At 42.4% G+C, this 20,391-nt stretch overlaps 1 protein-coding gene across 1 annotated transcript; it reads left to right on the top strand.

Annotated features, from left to right (window-relative positions):
• The first annotated feature begins 10 nt into the window (after positions 1-10).
• CATSPER2 (cation channel sperm associated 2) lies at positions 11-17,734 on the top strand. Its single transcript, XM_027957320.3, has 12 exons — positions 11-797; positions 1,599-1,772; positions 2,411-2,479; positions 9,103-9,275; positions 10,109-10,264; positions 10,539-10,663; positions 12,035-12,213; positions 12,426-12,525; positions 12,939-12,995; positions 15,633-15,841; positions 16,081-16,248; positions 17,608-17,734. The coding sequence occupies exons 1-12, from the start codon at positions 653-655 to the stop codon at positions 17,637-17,639; spliced, it is 1,587 nt and encodes a 528-aa protein (XP_027813121.1). The 5' UTR covers positions 11-652; the 3' UTR covers positions 17,640-17,734.
• The last annotated feature ends 2,657 nt before the right edge of the window (positions 17,735-20,391 follow it).

Raw genomic sequence — 20,391 nt, 5'->3', positions numbered from 1 at the left:
CGGGGACCAGCCGGAACCCGGGACCGGGCGGGACCGGGCGGGAGCCGGACGTGTGGCGCTGCGGAGCTGGGAGCCGACCCTGAATTCGTCCCTCCTGCGGAGCGCCGAGCTCAGGGGGCGCCAGAACCGGAGGCGGAGGAGTTGAAGTCAGGGCTGAGTGGGCGGAAGAGAGCCTGGGCTGAGATGAGGCCCAGGAGCGGGAATTGAGAGAAGGAGCTGGCATCCGAGGGAGCGCGTTGGAGTGGTCACGCTTGGGATCGGACACATTTTCAAAATGTCAGGCTGTTGCCTTTTATCCAGTTCCTCGTGGAACTGGGCTTTTCTTTTCGGGGGCAGTTCCTGAGCCCTCCCTCTGTCCCACCTCATTGCATTACCTGACTCCCTCAGGTCCAGGTGGTGCTTGAATTCCTCTTTGTCCAACCCGGGACTCCTACCTTTTGTGGCTGCTGCATTTAACTAGATGCGCCTGGCCGCTTAGTCAACTACGCAGATTCCTTAGTGACTCCCGTCTCCTTTTGTTTCAAAAGGCCTTGAGTCCGAGTACAATGTATTTGTCCTCTTAAGGGCGAAGACCTTGGGAGAAAGGGAAGAGAATCTCTAAGCCTTGGTGCAACTCCAAAAATGAAATGACACTTTTGTTTTCTTAACAGACATGGCCACTTATCACCCATCAGGACACATGCAACTACCCCGGGCTGATGCCATTCGTTCCCGGCTCATTGATACTTTCTCTCTCATCGAGCATCTGCAAGGCTTGAGCCAAGCTGTGCCACGGCACACCATCCGAGAGATACTTGGTCAGCAGCCTGTTTCTTCACTAAGATGTATTTAAGGCTCCCATCCCCACCCTTCCCAGGTGGCACAGTGGTAAAGAATCCGCCTGCCAATGCAAGAGATGCGGGTTTCATCCCTGGGTGGGGAAGATCTCCTGGAGGAGGAAATGGCAACCCTCTCCAGTATTCTTGCTTGGAAAATCCCATGGACAGAGGAGCCCGGGGCGGGGGTGGGGGGTGGTCGCCGGGGGCGGGGATGATGGCTGGGGGGGAGGGGAGGGGGGGGGGAGGGGTGGGGGGAGATGCAGTCCATGGGGTTGCAGAGTGGGACACAGCTGAGTGACTGAACACACACACATATGTAACCACACTCTCCAAAGAGTAGGAAGCAGAGAAAATTTTAAGGGTGGAAAACTCAGGGGAGATTGGTTTGGTTGCAGCTTTAAAAAGTTACACCAAACTTGATGAAGACTTAATAAATAAAGCTCTGAATCCAGGAGATAGAACTATGTCACTCGTTTTTAGGCCTCGGATAGCTAGTAGCCCTGGCTGGCCTGGATGTTTCTACCAAAGACACTTAAAACTTTAAGGGTTGAACCTGTAACTTATCTTGGGCATGAACAGTATTGGTTATAAGCAATAGGTTAGCTCTTACTTCAAACTAGTATTAGTTGCTGTGTGAAGGAACAGCAAGGTAAGCCCTCCAGGGTGTGTGGGGGTCCATTACTTAACAAGCGTTCCTGCCCCCCAACCCTACCTGCTCTTGATACTCCCAAAGATTTCTTTTTATGTTTATCCACTGTCCCTTTTTTATTTTTGATGTAGATTCTTCCTGTCAGAAGAAGCTTATGTTGGGAGATCAACACCAGCTTGTACGCTTCTCCATAAAACCTCGTCATGTAGAACGGATTACACATGCCCAGAGGCTAATGAGCACCCTTCGAGTGCGATGCAGCGAGAGGCCACCTCTTTCCTTATGGGCTGGATGGGTCCTTGAGCGTATCCTTTCATGCCTTTTTTTTTTTTTTAAGTTTTATTTTTTATTGGAGTATGGCCAGTTGACAGTGTTGTGATAGCAGACAGCAAAGGGACTCAGCCATGCATATACATATATCCATTCTCTCCCAAGCTCCTCTCCCATCCAGGCTACCACAAAACACTGCGCAGAGTTCCCTGTGCTATGCGATAGGTCCCTGTTGGTTGTCCATTTTAAATATAACATTGTATAGATGTCATTTTCCATGATGATAAAAAAAAAAAAACATTGTATACATGTCAATCCCAAACTCCTTAACTATCCCTTCCTCCCATTCTCCCCACCCCCAACAAGAGTTTTGTTTTGTTTTGTTTTAATTTTTGGTTATACCCCATGGCATGTGGGACCTTAGTTCTCAGACCAGGGATTGAACCCACACCCCTTGCATTAGAAGGCAGAATCTTAACCACTGGACCACCAGGGAGGTTCCTCTTGCCACTCATTTTTATCCCATTTTACTCACTCTTGCCTCATCATCTGCCTAAGGACTTGTTTTTTCCTTCCCATACTCCGTTTTCTTCTCATTAGGGTTCTATTGCCCTAATTGTGTTGCCTGCATAAATTAGAACTTCATTCTGTATGTTTTCTTAAGAGAAGACAGGTCCTATCTTCAGAAACTTTATCATCTTCCTCATCTTCTTGAATACAATTGTACTGATGGTTGAAATAGGTGAGAACTCATTGAATGAAGGGATGGGAGTCATTGTTCCTTAAAGTTGATCATTTTACACTTGTGAATGTTATTTGAATTGTGATAGTGACAATTATATTAAGTCTCCTGGATTTGTGCAACTGCTAAGACCTAGAAACATTGGGAGGGCTCTCAAAAGTAGTCTAAGGTAGTGCAGACACTTAGAGGTAGGGGTAGCAGACTCCTAAGGAATCGGAGATGGGAGAACCAGCTGTATTTCTTGTGTTGCTGCTGCTAAGTCACTTCAGTCGTGTCCGACTCCGTGTGACCCCTTCTCCAATGCATGAAAGTGAAAAGTGAAAGGGAAGTCATCGCTCAGTCGTGTCCAACTCTTAGCGACCCCTTGGACTTATGAATACACTCTCGGAATGACTCGTTCATATGTAGGGGACTTACTGTATTAGACTAAACTTCTTAGTCCCCTACATATGAACGAGTCATTCCGAGAGTGTATTCATAAGTCCAGCAAAGTTAGTCAAGGTACCCAACTAACACCATCTGCTCTATAGTGCTACCATACTGTAATAGGCTTATAATACTTTTCACACAAATAATATGTAAAGAAAAAACAAATAAGGGCTTCCCTAATGGCGCAGTGGTAAAGAATCCATCTGCCAACGCGTGAGACACAGGTTCGATCACTGGTCCAAGAGGCTACCACGTGCCATGGAGCAACAATCCTATGTGCCACCACTACTGAGCCTGTGCTCTGGAGCCTGTGTTCCCTAGAGCCTGTGCTTTGCAACAAGAGAAGCCACCACAGAGAGAAGCCTGTACACCTCAACTAGAAAGTGTCCCTGTTTGTCACAATTAGAGAAAGCCCATGCAACAACAAAGACCCAGCACAGCCAAAAATAAATTTTAAAAATTTAAAAACTGAAAAAAAAAAAACATTTTAAATCTCACAGTGCAGTACCCTGAAAGGTACACTATAAGATTTGGCACACAGCAGTTGGCATCGAGTGAACAAGCAAGAAGAGGTACTGACTGGAGGAGGGAGAGGAGGTGGGAGATGATGGCAGAGCTAAAGCATCATTAACCATAGGAGATGGAGGGCAAGCTGCAGTTTCATTCATGCCTGATGTTGATGGCAGGTGTTGAACAGGTTCTGGTTCCTTGCTGAATTCAATTCTATCTATGCTCATGAAAGAAACCAGTGATGTCTGGGTTGTAGCTCTTTTTTTTTTTTTTCTTATCCTAAATGACACAGGGGCACTGGATTGTGTTCTAAACGGCTGCTGCAACCTTTGTGTACTGTTCTATGTTCAGGTTCTGGGCCTCAAAAGCTAATAGTATCTCAAATAAAGAAAATCCCCTCACCATTTCCTGCGTTGTGACTCTCTCTGGTTCTCCAGTTACTTCTTTCTCTTGTCTCTTCTCATTCCTTTCTCTGGACTTCCCAATTTCTGGTGCCTTTTAGCAATACCAGCTACATCACCACTGTTTTTACACTTGCTTCTGGACATCCTGGTCTTGAAATAAAGATACTGTACTCTGTGTGGTACTGTACAGTAAAGTACACAAAAGCACTTATAGAGGGTGCACACACGTGACCGTGTACACCAGACACATGAGCTAACTTATGTGACTGGATGTGTGAACGCACGTTGGCATCTTTGAAAGTTTGCAACATGAAGGTTCATGGGTAGGGGACATACTGGTGTATTTTTTTTGTTTTTGTTTTTATATAATGAATCTTCCAATAGAGATACTGAGTGCCTATCAGCAGGTGATCCAACATTTACATTTTTACAAATAGATTTAGAAAGATTATTTAAGTACAAATAAGAACGCTCACAATGTATGTAAAGGTACAACTAAGATGTTAGATGAGCCAGAAGAATGACTTAAAAAGTAAATGACTCTAAAACCAGTCATAAATTTTATGAAATGTATTAAAAGCAAAAGAATGTTTGGAAAATCAATGAACTCATTTGATTACCTCTCAAACCACTCAGAAAGGAGAGTAGAAGTACTCACTTCCTTGTTTCATCACTATTTCGGGGAAGTTTCCCACCTTAACAGTAGTCTTTTAATGCAGTCAGGTCAAAAGTATTTTAAGACACAACAGTAATTGGTGTCATTGGCCAACTCCAGTATACTCTATGCTTTGCACTCTTTTATTTCCTCCCCACAGTGGTGAGGATTTTACCCACATTTCCTATTTGTTGTTAATCATGAGTGTTTACCTTGTAGGATTAGGGATATAGACTTAAGCCTTAGAATAAAGTAAATATATGAGATTCCCTGGATCTAATGAGCAGTAAATATGTGGAATTCCTTGGATCTAATGGGCAAATCGAAATAGAACAACACTAACCATTCTTTTTGGTAAAACAGCTGAATATGAAATATTATTGTGCCAGAGGAAGGGTGGACTGCCTGTGTGGCAACCACCTGGCAAGATCATTAAATACTTCCTCATGGAAAGAACCCGCCTGCCAATGCAGGAGACATAAGAGATGAGGGTTTAGTCCCTGAGTTGGGAGGATCCCCTGAAGGAGGGCATGGCAACCCACTTCAATATCCTTGCCTGGAGAATCTCATGGACAGAGGAGCCGGGCAGGCTATAGTCCATAGGGTTGCAAAGAGTTGGACAGGACTGAAGCAACTTAGCATGCACACATGATAGAAAGGCAGGAGGGATTTTGCAGAGGAAAATAATTTGTGACTAACAGTCTTTTTGAATAGACTAATTCGTGTGATAAACATTAAGACTTTGTTTAGATTTTTAAAAGCAGTTTTCCAGATCATAAATATTACTGTTAGAGATAGGGGGAAAAATAGTAATGTAAGTAACAGTTCTCTAGATCAAAGCTCCCCAATCTTTGCTGCCCTATGACTTTGTTTCCCAGGAAAACATATATAACTTTGAAAGCCTCCTCAGTAATTATCCTTCTATTTTATTATGTTTTTTTCTGTGATATGGAGAAGTAAATTGAAGTAAAAATATTTTAGAGTAACATGTTACTATTTTATTTTAGTGTTATATAATTTTAATAATAAAATGTGAGTAAATTTATACTTTTTCCATTTTATAAATGATCATGCTTTTTTTAAAAGCATATTATTTGTCTAGAAATGAATTTTTATGTGTCATTATATATTGAGGCTAACAAAGCTAGTGGAGGTGATGGAATTCCAATTAAGCTATTTAAGATCCTAAAAGATGATGCTGTTAAAGTGATGCACTCAATATGTCCGCAAATTTGGAAAACTCAGCAGTGGCCTCAGAGCTGGGAAAGGTCAATTTTATTCAAATCCCAAAGAAGGGCAATGCCAAAAAATGTTAAACTACAGTGCAGTTGCACTCATTTCACACACTAGGAAGGTTATACTCAAAATCCTTCAAGCTAGGTTTCAGTAGTACATGAACCAAGAACTTCTAGATGTACAAGCTGGGTTTAGAAAAGGTAGAGGAATCAGAGATCAAATTGCCAACATTTGTTGGATCACAGAGAAAGCAAAGGAATTACAGAAAAACATCTGCTTCATTGACTACGCTAAAATCTTTGACTGTGTATATCACAACCTACAGGTAACTTCCTTGCCTCTCTCCATAGAAATCTGTATGCCAGCAAAGAAGCAACAGTTAGAACCCAACAACTGACTGGTTCCAAATTGGGAAAGGAATACAAGGCTGTATATTGTCACTCTGATTATAAATCTATATGCAGAGTACATCATGCAAAATGCTGAGCTGGATGAATCACAAACTGGAATCAAGACTGCTGGGAGAAATATCAACAACCTCAGATTTGTAGATGATACCACTCTAGTGGCAGAAAGTGAACAAGAACTAAAGCCTCTTGATGAGGGTGAAAGAGAAGAGTGAAAAAGCTGGCTTAAAACTCAACATTCAAAAAAACCTAAGATCACTACAAAGTACAAAATTAAAACAACAACAACAAAATACATAAAAAACTAAGATCGTGGCATCTGGTCCCATCACTTAAGGGCAAATAGAAGGGGAAAAAGTGGAAGCAGTGACTGAGTTTGTTTTCTTGGGCTCCAGAATCACTGCAGACAGTGACTGTAGCCATGAAATTAAAAGACGCTTGCTCCTATACTTCCTTCATAGCTCAGTTAGTAAAGAATCCACCTGCAATGCAGGAGATCCTGGTTCAATTCCTGGATCAGGAAGATCCCCTGGAGAAGGGAAAGGCTACCCACTCCAGTATTCTGGCATGGAGAATTCCATGGACTATACAGTCCATGGGGTCACAAAGAGTTTGAGCGACTTTCACTTCTCCTTGGAGGGAAGGCTATGACAAAACTAGACAGTGTATTAAAAATCAAAGATGTCACTTTGCCAACAAAGGTCCATATAATCAAAGCTATGGTTTTTCCAGTGGTCATGTATGGATGTAACAGTTGAGTCATAAAGAAGCTGAGCAACAAAGAATTGATGCTTTTGAACTGCGGTGTTGGAGAAGACTCTTGAGAATCCCTTGGACAGCAAGGAGATCAAACCAGTCAATCCTAAAGGATGTCAACCCTGAATATTCATTGGAAGGACTGATGCTGAAGCTGAAGCTCCAATACTTTGGCCATCTGATGTGAAGAGCTGACTCATTGGAAAAGACCCTGATGCTGGGAAAGATCGAAGGCAAAAAGAGAAGGAGGAGGCAGAGGATGGCATGGTTGGATGGCATCACCAACTCAATGGACATGAGTTTGAGCAAATTTTGGGAGATAGTAAAGGACAGGGGAGCCTGGCATGGGGTCACAAAGAGTTAGACATGACTTAGCAACTGAAGAACAACAACATATATTAAGTTTGGTTTGGGTAGCAGATATATTTACTTTATTGGTTTGTTTGTTTTTGGTTTTTTTTTTGCTGTGTTGGATGGCTAACATGATCTTTGTTCTCTGACCAGGGATCAAACCCTGGCCCATGGCAGTGAAAGTGCCTCCTAACCACTGGACCCTGGGTCACCAAGGAATCCCCTATGTATTATATTTGTATAGTTTTTGTTTCTTTCAAAAAATTTAGATATATACTAGTTTTAGGTTTACAACATTGTGTATTATATGTTAAATACATGTTATTGATGTCAAGTGTAGGTGAAAATTTAATTCTGTGTTCGGGCATAAAAAATAGGAACTAATCTTCTTCTAGAATGATATTGGTAATTCTTTGCACTTCAGACACCAATTGGCTTATTTTTATACTTTTCATATTTTGCTTCTAAATGGTGAGAGTGAGAAAAGAAAGATTTGGCTTATTTGCAAGCCCTTCTCTGAAAATAACACATCATGAGTGTGAATAGTCCTTATTTCCAACAAAAAAAAAAAACTTGAGTATAACATAATTTTAACCATGATTTTTGAGGTTCTAGAGATATCTTTATGTGCTAAATAAAAATTTTCTATCAGATAAACTCAATTTATAGAATCTGATGAAGATTGTCTTGAAATAAACTTGCAGAATTATTCTTTTGCTCTCCATGAAGTTGTATGTCTATATCAGTGTTCCTTACTTCATAATAGATGTAATTAGCCAAAACATTGCTAGAAACAATAACAATTTAAAACTGAGTATGTATCAAAATTACACAGCAGTTTTTGTCTTTCAGGGTGATTGATTATTCTCTTTTTGTCTCTATTAATCGCCAGGCATATCAGTCATAGTGCCTTTGGAGGTTCTCAGGTTATTCTGTTTCAAAGAGAAACAAATTATTATTTAGCTTTTAAACCTATTTTGATCTTAATGTTTTTTTCTACAGCATGATATACATCTATTAAATGTATAGAAGAGGTGAAGAGGGTTGAAAGATGAGTTAAGAAATCAAAGTTAGCAAATAGATAGGTTCTATAGAGGGTTCAATTTGGATTCAGTTTGCAGAATAAAATCAATTTTAGACAAAATAGAAAGGGAAAGTTTTAAAACTAACAAAAGGACTTTCCTGGTGATCCAGTGGGTTAAGGATCTGCCTTCTAATACAGGGAACATAGGTTCAGTCCCTGGTCTGAGCCTAAGATCCCACATGCTGAGAGGCAGGTAAACTCACCTGCAAGACCAAACCCACCCACGCACCACAACCAGAGAGAAGCCCCTGTGCTGGGAAGACTGTGTGCTGCCCACATGCCCCAATGAAGACTCAAGACAGCCAAAGTAATAAAAATAACAACCAGGTGATTTCTTGTTATAGCCTAATACATCCCATGAATTTGGTTTCTTGTTCCTAGATATTTTATAAAACACTTTCCATACCATGGCCCTACATTTGCATTCTTTTCTGAAGGCCCGTTGCTGCTTTGTGAAGTTTGGTGTTCCAGTAACACCAAACAACAGACAGCAGACAGCATTGGCGGTCGTTAAGCAATTCCTTGGTGACTTTCTGACCCCAGAGTGAGAAGGCAGTAACTTGTAGCTGTTAACACGTACCAGGTACCAACAGGAGATGACTCGAAGCTATTTTTCATGTTCAGTTCTGTTTCATAGGTTGAATCAACAACAGTATTAAGGAGAGAAACTCCTTAATTTTCCAAAAGAAAAATGGCATAGCAGTGGGCACAACTGTGCCTTTTTAGCAGTTGTTAATCATTCAACTTCCCTCTTCTTTAAGCTCTATTCATCCTTTGCTCTATTCTCACAGAATTGCTTGAATCTGCAAATACCCTATTGGAGCCACTGAAGCTGACTCTGGAGGTGGCAGCTTGGTTCATCTTGCTTGTCTTCATCTTGGAGATCCTTCTTATGTGGCTATCCAGCTTTTTCCTCTTCTGGAAGAATGCCTGGAACGTCTTTGACTTTGTGGTCACAGTATTGGTAAGGATAGATAGATATCCTGAAGATGAATTTACTGGACTGAGAAATGTGCCTAGGTGAATAAAAGACAAGTGAAGTTAAGCTAATTACTGTATGCTGCTGCTGCTGCTGCTGCTGCTAAGTCGCTTCAGTCGTGTCCGACTCTGTGTGACCCCATAGACGGCAGCCCACCAGACTTCCCCACCCCTGGGATTCTCCAGGCAAGAACACTGGAGTGGGTTGCCATTTCCTTCTCCAGTGCATGAAAGTGAAAAGTGAAAGTGAAGTCGCTTGGTTGTGCCCGACTCTTAGCGACCCCATGGACTGCAGCCTACCAGGCTCCTCTGTCCATGGGATTTTCCAGGCAAGAGTACTGGAGTGGGGTGCCATTGCCTTCTCCGAATTACAGTATAGGAAGAAACAAATAGAAAGGTACCCAACTTCCTTATTTTGGTTGTTTTTTCTCTAATAAAACTAAAAGTCAGGCATTGCAGGAGTTGTTATTAGAAGCAAGGAAGAATCTAATCACATTAACCTCAGCAATAACTTCTATCAGTTACTAGGCACTTATTAAATGTCAGGAACTATCCTGTTTTACTTGCTCTTTTTTTCATTTGAGCTCCGCAGTAATCCAGTGAGACAAGCACTGGATTTATCCCCTTTTTACATCTGAACAAGTTGAAATGCAGAGTTTAAGTAATTTTTTATGGGAAGACTGAATAGGAAACAGTCCCCAGAAAATGCTATTCAAAGGATAATGACCAAAGAACTATGAAAAAGAAGAGATAAAAAAGGGGCAGCTGTACTGGGTGCTTTGAGGGGTATATTTAACTCACAATCTGTGTTTCCTACAGTCCCTGATTCCTGAGATTGTGGTGCTGGCAGGGGTAACCAGCAAACCTGTATGGCTCCAGCTGCTGAGGATCTGCCGGGTACTCAGGTCTCTTAAACTCTTTGCACGATTCCATCAAGTTCGAGTCATCATTTTGGCCCTGGTCAGGGCCCTCAAGGTAATTTGACTTTTACAGCTCTATAAGTGGGCAAAGTGGAAAAACATGGGGGTATAACATGAAACAGTCTGGGTGGGTGAAAGAAGGCAATAAGAGACCCTGTGAAATGTTGTCCATGAGAAAGGGCTGGGGACAAGCCACTGTGCTTTAGAGATGACTGGGCTCAGGCTAGAAGTGAGGGTCTGGTGGGAGATTTCCAGGGTGGGCCTGACTGGGCTGTAGGTGGAAATCAGCCTAGTCTGGCCCAGCTCTGACTCAAGGTCATGGCCTTTAGAGCATGACCTTCCTCTTGATGTTGCTGCTCATCTTCTTCTACATTTTTGCTGTGGCTGGTGTCTACTTCTTCGAGAATTACACCCGTTCAACTCGCCAGGACCTGGATTATCATGAGTTCTTCTCGTAGGCAGGACCACGGGGAGCCTAGGGGGGTGGGGGAGAGAATCTGGACATGAGACTGGGAAGCAAATCCAAAGTGCAGTAATACAAGTACAGTCTATTGTAAGAAATGGGACTAGAACACAGTAGGGAGAGGGAAGGAGAAAGCAAAGAATAGTGAGTGGTATTAGCTCCAGTTTTGAGAATAGGGCAGCTAGTTCCTGGTTTGCTCTGGGTTTTACAAATTCAAACTTACCCTTATCAACTATCTTTAAAAAGCAGTATACTCCAGTGGTTAAGCCCTGGTTTCTATGCTTCAGTTACCTCTTTTGAAAAATGGGATTAAAAGTAGCATAACTTCATGAGTATAGGGATAAATGATATAATTTATTTAAGCACTTACACAGCATTTCACACATTTCACACACATCAATAAATGTTACCATGACTCTTAAGCTTGGTCACTGGTTTTACTGCAATCTCTCAGTGTAGAAATTATACATGAACACACTTACATTCTTTCAAAAGTAAAATCCTAGTAATCTCTGTCTAGAGAACTCTTTCTACTAGTAATCTAGTAGAAAGTCTATTTGAATTTAGAGGATACAAAGTTATTTATGAATTGGAATCCAATCTTATCAGCACTTCTCAGGTCTCTATCTTAGACTAACAGGTGGTTTTATAAGAGTATTGATTTAGGGAAGTCATAGAATTCATTCTATTCAGGCTCTCATGTTTTTAATAATTTGTATATGGAGGGATAAGAGGGAAAATTTAGATATCTTCTGAGATCTTTTGTGATATATTCATCATCATTCATTATTTGGAATCACATGTTTATGCCACATGTCCGTCCACTTACTTGGCTATCAATTCATGCAGCAAACCAAGTAGGCATGATGTTTGCTAAATTTGTGACTTTACCAGGTGAAGTCCACAGGACAGTGTAGAATGAACTTGCAAAAATAATGTGTAGTTGGTGATTCAGTTTTTTAAAATTTATTTATTTTTAATTGGAGGCTAATTTCTTTACAATATTGTGGTGGTTTTTGCCATACATTCACATGAATCAGCCATGGGTGTATGTGTGTTCCCCATCCTGAAACCCCCTCCCTGGTGATTCAATTTTTAAACATTCAGTTAATATCTATGTATTGAGTACCTACTGTGCCCCAGGCACTGATGGAATACTGAGAGATATTCATAGATTATTCATAACAAAGGAAAAGCAAGTAAAACAATCTCAAACTGAAGATTAGGTTGAAAAAAAAAAACAAAACAAACAGTATGGTAGAAAGGAGCCAAAATCAGAGCAGACTGCAAAGTGCTCTTATGTTGCTGTGAGAGTATGAATGATATTAGCTCCCTCTGTACACACATCTCCTTTTTCTTTAGGGACCTACTGAATTCCATAGTAACCGTGTTCATTCTCTTCACCCTGGATCACTGGTATGCACTGCTTCAGGACACCTGGAAGGTGCCTGAGGTCAGTCGCACCTTCAGCAGCATCTATGTCATCCTCTGGTTGTTACTTGGTTCCATTATCTTTCGAAATATCATAGTAGCCATGATGGGTAAGCATAGCAGAGGTGAAACTTGGTGGGAGGCTGTGCTGGGAAGAAGCTAGAGTGAAAGCCAGGTTTGCTGGATTACAGAGGGAGAGAATCTGATGTAACAGGAAAGTGTGGGTCCTGGATGGGTATTTCACTTGGTTTCTCCCCACCCAAGTGGTCTCCCCAGGTCTAGTCACCGCCGCCTTCCGACTCCTAATGGCCCTTTGGGGCAGTTACTAACTTCCAGAACATCAGGAATGAGCTGAACCAGGAGATGACACACCTGGAGGTCCAGCACAAAGCCGACATATTCAAGCGGCAGATTATCCAGAGGTCTGCTGCCAGCCTTCACACACACCTTCAGTTCTCGAGGGTTTCCCGATCCCACCCTCTGTTTCTGCTACTTGGCCTTCATCCCGTTTCACGCTGTGTGACAGATTTGCCTCAGAGTTAGAATTCCCCAGCTCTGAAATATTGCCCGGTCCTTTATCCACTTTCAGGGCTCCCACACTCCCTAACCCTAACCCCTAACCCTAACTCTAACCCCTAACCCTAACCCTAACCCCTAACCCTAACTCTAACCCTAACCCCCTAACCCTAACCCTAACCCTAACCCTTTACTACAGCTTGTTCTCCTCACCCAGTTTACTTCACTTAATGATCAGAATTTTTTTATTTTTTCCTTACTACCCTCCTGCTTCAGTGTAACTCTCTTCACTGTTTTGCTTTTTTTTTTTCCTTTGCAGGAGACAAAACCTACTCCCTGAGGCGCAGAGGTCAAGCATTAGCAAACTGGACACCAGGTTAGGAGTGTATATGTGAAGTGGGATGCACACACGGGAAAGAGGTAGAAAACCAAAGGTGAAGACTGGCTTTGAGAGAGGATTCTATTCCTTCAATAACTACTTATTGTATCGGGTTGAACAGTGGCCTCCGAGAAGATATGTCCATGTCCTAACCCCCGGAACCTGTGAACATAACCTTATTTGGAAAAAGGGTCTTTGCAGATGCAAATAAATTACGGATCTTGAGGTGTGATCACCCTAGGTTATCCAGGTGGGCCATAAGTCCAGTGACTAGGAGCCTCATAAGATATGGGAGAGAAGACATAGACACAGAATAGGAGAAGCTGTCAAGACAGAGACACAGATTGGAATGAAGCAACCACAAGCCAAAGGAAGCCAGTGGGTGCCAGGCAGCTACCGGAAGCTAGAAGAAGCGAGGAGCCTTCTGTCTTTGAGCTTCCAAACGGAGCACGGCCCTGTTGACATGTCGATTTCAGATTTCCAGCTTCCAGAATTGTGAGAGAATAAATTTCTGTTGTTTTAGGCTACCAAATTTGTGGTAATTTGTTATCACAACCATAGGAAACTAGTAAAAGCACCTTCCATGCAACAGATGCTATTCAAAGCCATGAGTGTTCAGCAGTAGACAAGAGAGCAGAAAGAAAAAGAAGAAATGCATCAACTAATAATTATTGAATACTTATTAGTTGCTTGGAACATATCAGTGAACAAAATAGACAATAATGCCGGTTCTCATAGAGCTTATATAAAGTAGGAGGAGGAAAGAGAATAAACAATGAACATATTAAAAAGAAAATTAATATGTTAAAATATGATAAGCATTTAATATACAAAGTATATATGTGTATAACTGAGTCACTGCTGTTCAGCAGAAATTAACCCAACATTGCAAATCAACTATACTTCAATTAAAAACTTTAAAAATATGATAAGCATTATGAAAAAGTAAAATGTAGAACAAGTTAAGGGGGATTGGAGTATAGGGTGGGGATTCATTATGGGTTTTAATTTTAAACAGAGTGGCCTTATTGAGAAGGTAACATTTGAGCAAAGACTTGGAGGACGTGAGGGCATTACTACATGGATATCTATGGGAGAAGTGTTATCGGCAGAGACAACAGCTAATACAAAGGTCCTAAACAAGAAGCATGCCTGGTGGTGTTTGAGACATGGCAAGGACACTATTGTGACTGAAGCAGAGTGAGCAGTGGGGAGAGTGATAGGAGATGAGGTCAGAAAGACAATGGGGACCTGATCCTGTAGGGCTGGGGGGACCACTGTAAGGACTTAGGCTTTGATTTTGGGTGAAAAGGGGAACATAGCAGAGTAACGACATGTAATGACTTATGTTTAAGAAGGATTAGTCTGGGGACTTCCATGGTGGTCCAGTGGTTAGGAATATACCTTGCAATGCAGAAAACGCAGGTTTGATACCTGCTCCGGGAAGTAAGATCCTACATGTGTTGGGACAACTAAGCTCACACACTGCAATTCAGACCCAGTGCAGCCAAATAAATAAATATTTTTCAAGAGAGAAGGATTTGGTCTGGTTGCTGTGTTGCTGATGGACTATAAGAATAACAGGAAGAGAAGCGTAGAGATGAGTTAGGCTATGCTGCTATCCAAACAAGAGATGTTGATGGTTCAGGCCAGAGTAGCACCAATACTAATGAGAAAAGATATATTTTGAAGGTAGCGTCAACAGGATTTCTTGGTGGGTTGGATGTAGGTTATGAGAGAAGAATTAAGGATGAGAGTCTGACCTGAGCAGGAAGGGTCAGTTAGCTGAGATGGGGAAGACTGTGAATGGAAGATTGGTGGGGAAAGAATTTAGTTTTGATTGGATTTAAGATGTCCATTAGACATTCAAGCTTTCTACATGAGTAAAAGTTATATATACAAGTTTGGTTTAAGGAGTGAGATGTGGGCAAGGGGCTTAAATTTGCATCTGAAGTGAAAGTGTTAGTCACTCAGTCATGTCTGATGTGACACCATGGACTGTAGCCTGCCAGGCTCCTCTGTCCATGGAATTCTCCAGGTGAGGATACTGGAGTGGGTAGCCATTCCCTTCTCCAGGGGATCTTTCTGACCCAGGGACCAAACACAGGTCTCCTGCACTGCGTGTCGATTCTTTGTCATCTGAGCCACCAGGGCTCTCGGAGGCATTTAAACTCAGGAGATGAGACCCCTAAAGGAGCAACCGTAAATGGCGAAGACATACAGACCTGAGCCCACTGTCCCTCTTATAATGAGATGGAATCGAGGGTACAGGGGGCATAGTTGTGGTGTAATAGACATAGGGCCAAGGGCTGTGGGTGGGGCTAAAACTCTGCAAAATAAGGTGGAGTGTGGAACGTGAAAGCCTGGGTAAGATTGAGCACAGAGGTTACGCAGTGAAGGGAACTAATAGGAGTGCATCCCATTGGTTAATTTAGGTTGGGTTTGCTTAAACTTAGATCTTGGCAGCAGTTTTTTAGGTGTGAGGTAGACATTCAGAGGCTGAGATGCCACAACAGAGATGCCTCATTGCTTTAAGTTCAACTTTTAGGCCAGGGCCAGGACTAAAATAGTGATATAACTAGTCATATCGTGTGGATGTATTTGAAGCAATGAAATTTCCCTTTTCACTTACAGAGATGCCAGTCAACAAGGGAGAGCTTCAGACTTAACAGAAACTTCTCAACAAGAGTCTAAACAGAGTGCCACTAAAAAGGGTTCAAAAGCATCCAAGTCAAGAACAAAGTCCTTGTCCAAAAGGAGAAAGTCTACATCTTCCTTCTCTTCCTCCTCTTCATTTTCCTCCTGCTCGTCTGCTTCTAGCTCCAGATGTTATGACCCTATCGGTAAGCAGAAGGTTTCTTCCAGTTGCATTCAGACCCCTAAAAGTATGGTTAAAAGTATGGTTGTGGCTTTCTTTGTTTACTGTAAAAGTGGTTTCTTGGTGCTACACATTTTTTCCTTCTCTCCTTCCCGCATCCTCTTTCATCCCTGCTTTCTCCACCTCCACCCCCATCGAATTTATCAGCTTTTATCCAACCTCCATGAATCTCAATATATTTTTAAGAAGCTTTCCTCCTTCCAGGTCAGCTGGACTGGGAGACTCACGTGCACCAGAATCTGCCTGGGCTAATGGACATGGATCAGGACGAACGTGTTGTCTGGCCTAGAGATTCACTCTTCCGGTATTTTGAGTTGCTAGAAAAGCTTCAGTATAACCTGGAGGAGCGTAAGCAGTTACAAGAATTTGCAGGTATGCTATGGATGCTAGGAGTTAAGTTCATCAGAGCAGCACATATAACTGGGGAGAACAGAGTATGTTCACTGTTGTGGCATCTCAGCCTCTGTATTTCTACCTCACACCTAAAAAAGGCAAATTCAGCATTTGGCATGTCACTTTCTGGGCATATGTCCTGATTTCTTCTAACCTAGTGGGGACCTGGCAACTCTGCCTCTCTGGTTGTTGTCGTTAAGTCGCTAAGTCGTACATGACTCTTTGTGACCCCATGGACCCTAGCCCGTCAGACTCCTCTGTCCATGGGATTCCCCAGGCAAGAATACTGGAGTGGATTGCCGTTCCCTTCTCCAGGGGATCTTCCCGACCCAAGGGTCAAACCCGTGTCTCTTGCGCCTCCTGCATTGGCAGGCAGGTTCTTTTCCACTGTGCCCCCTGGTAGGGGACACAAATCCTGTGACGTCTGAGAGCTGATTTCCCAAGAGAAAAGTATCCAGTTCCAGCTGTTGGGAATTAGGATAGTAAGGTGGGCTTTTGCTATGTTTGGGCAGCCCGCCCCCTTTTGAAATGCATGTTTCCTCTCTATGAAGGTCACCTTTCAGACCCAGGCAGTAAGGGCCTCACGCTCAAGTTTGATAGCTGTGAGGATTGGATAGTTGGCAGAAAGCTCTCAAGAGCCCACTGTCCTAAACAGATTTATGAATTCTCTTCCTTTCAGTCCTTTCTAGAGTCAACTGATGCAGAGACAATATGTGATTGAAATAGCAGAGTTTGATTTAAGCTGAGAACTACCTACTCAAAATTATCTTTCCTAAATTTCTCACTTGAGATTTCACTACCTGGAGATTAATTTGGATCAATGAATTTTTCCTCTAAAAATAAAAAAAACTAGAAGAGTTAGGGGCATTTTTATTAGTGTTATCCTCCTAATACCTGACCTCCTTTTATTAGCATTTTATTAGTGTTATCCCCCTAATACCTGGCTAAAATCAACCCAAAGTGAAAATATCAATGGGGGAAGAGGAATGTGCCCCCCAGAGGTGGTCACAGTTTGTAGCGTTGAAACATGGAATTGAGAGCAGGATGTCAGACAGGTTTTGCCTACTTCAAAACGGTGCATTTTTTCCAGTTGTCCTGGCGCTGCCTCCCCATGTGTTCTGGGGAGAACAGGGTGAAAGGGAGGTAGAGGTAGCAAGGTGGTTTCTTTAAATACTGATTAATTCATCTGTGGCAAAGAGGACAGACTCATACAGCTTAATTTAGAGTAAAGATTAGTAAAGATGTGAACCTAGAACCCAGAGAAGCAGGATCTTCACCAAACATTTGTATGTTCCGAATGTTCTTAGGTCTCCAGCCTCACAGTCTGTTTCTTTACAGTGCAGGCACTGATGAACTTTGAAGACAAGTAAAGCTGACACTGGATGGCTTCACTGTTTTTGGCCAACATAAATGAAGGAAATAGCTGGAAATGTAGAATTCAAAGTCTAATAAATCCTGTTGATAATTGTGCAGTGATCTGTCTTGGAGACAGAGGGGATACTGAAAGATAACAAGATCAGGTGAAAGTTGGTTCAGTTGCCACTGGGGGCCTCGGTCCTTGGCTTTCTACCCTTTCCAAGGCTCTTGAGTCTCACTTTTCCCTTGGCCTTGTCACTATAGCCCCTATCTTTTCTGAAGCATCTACTTCCTGCTAGAGTCCTAATTTACCTCACTAGTGAGTACAGGTCCCTGGGGGTTGGGGGTGGGACGACCCCAGAAGCTGTGAGTGTAACTAATTGAGAACTCTTGTTGCCATTACTTTGGCCACCTGATTCGAAGAGCCAACTCACTGAAAAAAGACTCTGATGCTGGCAAGACTGAAGGCAAAAGAAGGGGGCGACAGAGGATGAGATGGTTAGATAGCATCACTGACTCAAAGGACATGAATTTGAGCAAACTGGGAGATAGTGGACAGGGAAGCCTGGTGTGCTGCAGTCCATGGGGTCGAAAAGAGTTGGACATAGCAACTGAACAGCAGCAACAGTTCCCATTGCTACTCTAAGAACATTGCTTCTCCTGTGCACTGTTAACTTTAATCAAGGTTTTAATCAAAGTGCTTTCACCTGTTTCTGGGCCAAAACTGCGTCCTTTTTTTCCATTGCTATTTCTGAGGGCATTGAGTCCACTCTGTAGGGGGCGGGGCAAATCAGTATGTCCCACAGATTTTTAGTGTTAGAAGGGACCTCAGAGTTAATCTGTCTCCCGTCAAAGTAGCAACACTTTATAGAACATCACTGAAAGGGGATTATCCAATGTTTGATGTTTCTAGTTACTGATAACATTATCTAGAGAGGATCCTGTTGGATGACTCAAATCTTTAGAAATGTTTATTATTAAAAATTCTATCACTTGTTGAGTGTTAACAAGTATGAACATATATATGTATGAGGAATACTTGAAACACTAAATTATATACTCTAAAATGGTCAATTTTATATTATATGAATTCTCAAATTTTAAAATAAAGTAAGTAAAGATTATCTAAAACAAAGGACTAACATTATGTTTCAAGGAAAAGCATTGTAGTCATTTCCCATAAAATATGGAACAAAACACAAGTGTTTGAAAAATACACATCAGTGTTGTGTTTAAAATCTTGTAATAGTGGACTTCCCTGGTGGCTCGGTGGTAAAGAATCCGCCTGCCAGTGGCGGAAGACATGGGTTCAGCCCTTGGTCTGGGACGATCCCACTTGCCCACTTGCCACAGAGCAGCTAGGCCCATGCACCGCAACTATTGAGCCCATGTTCTGCTGCAAGAGAAGTCACCACAGTGAGAAGCCTGAGCACCTCCACTGGAGAGCGGCCCCCACTCAACACAACTAGAGAAAAGCCCAAGCAGCAGTGAAGGGCCAGCACAACCAAAAGCACCTAAAGAAAAGTACAAAATCGTACAGTAAGAAACATGGCGTCAATATTTGGAACCAAGAGCTACAGATGCAATTTTAGATGCACTTGTACACCTAGCAACCTCAAAGGGATCAACCAGAATTAGAGATAACAAAAGATTTCCATTTAGTGCAAATCGAAGAAACGTGGGTCAGAAGCCTGGGAAACAGGAACGTTTGAAGGATAGGAGGAGAAAGAGGAGCCAGGAAGAAGTCTGAGAGGGAGACTTCCCTGGTGGTCCAGTGGCTAAGACTCCACACTCCCAACGCAGGGAGCCCAGGTTTGAGCTCTGGTCAGGGAAGTAGATCCCACATGCCACAACTAAGAGATTCCACATGCTGCAACTAAGGCCTGGTGCAGCCAAATACAGAAATAAATTATATATATACACTTATATATAAAAGAAGGAGGTGGAAAAATGAGGTAGTAAGCACAGGCCATTCATTTAAGAAGGTTAGGTATAAAAAGCCAGAAGGGGAACCAGTCATCATATAGCTATAATGTGCTCTTGAAATTTTAATGTGTGTACATAACACCTGATTCAATAGGCCCAGAGGATGGGACCTGAGATTCTGTACTTTCTAACATGTCAACAAGTGAAGCCAATTCTGCTGGTTCTCAGACCCGACTCTGAGAAAAGCTACTCAGAGATGCTGCTCAGGGAATTCCCTGGCAGTTCAGTGGTCAGGACTCCACACACTCACTGCCCAGGGCCCAGGTTCAATCCCTGGGTGAAGAACTAAGATCCTACATTTTGGCACGACCAAAAAAAATTTTTTCTGACGAAATAAAAATATTTCAGGCCCTAAGGATCAAGCCCCACCGGCAATGAGTCCATTACTCCTCCAGCTCCCTTTTTATCCTTGTCCTGACGTAGTATCCCTGCTATTAGTGAGTAAAAGTCGCTCAGTCGTGTCGGACTATTTGTGACCCCATGGACAATACAGTCCATGGAATTCTCTAGGCCAGAATACTGGAGTGGGTAGCCTTTCCCTTCTCCAGGGGATCTTCCCAACCCAGGGAATGAACCCAGGTCTCCCACATTGCAGGCGGATTCTTTACCAGCTGAGCCACAAGGGAAGTCCATCTATAACTATCCTTGAGTCAAGGGAGAGATTCAAACTCTATGCCAGGTAACTATGATGGTTCCTCAAGAGCATTTTGGAAGAGAAATTAGGATTTAGATACTGTTGTGATGTAATTAAAATTTTTTTTGCATATGGTTTGTAATAAG

This window comes from Ovis aries, chromosome 18, assembly GCF_016772045.2.
Source record: "Ovis aries strain OAR_USU_Benz2616 breed Rambouillet chromosome 18, ARS-UI_Ramb_v3.0, whole genome shotgun sequence".
Taxonomy (NCBI): domain Eukaryota; kingdom Metazoa; phylum Chordata; class Mammalia; order Artiodactyla; family Bovidae; genus Ovis; species Ovis aries.
This window is presented reverse-complemented; position numbering and strand designations above follow the sequence as displayed.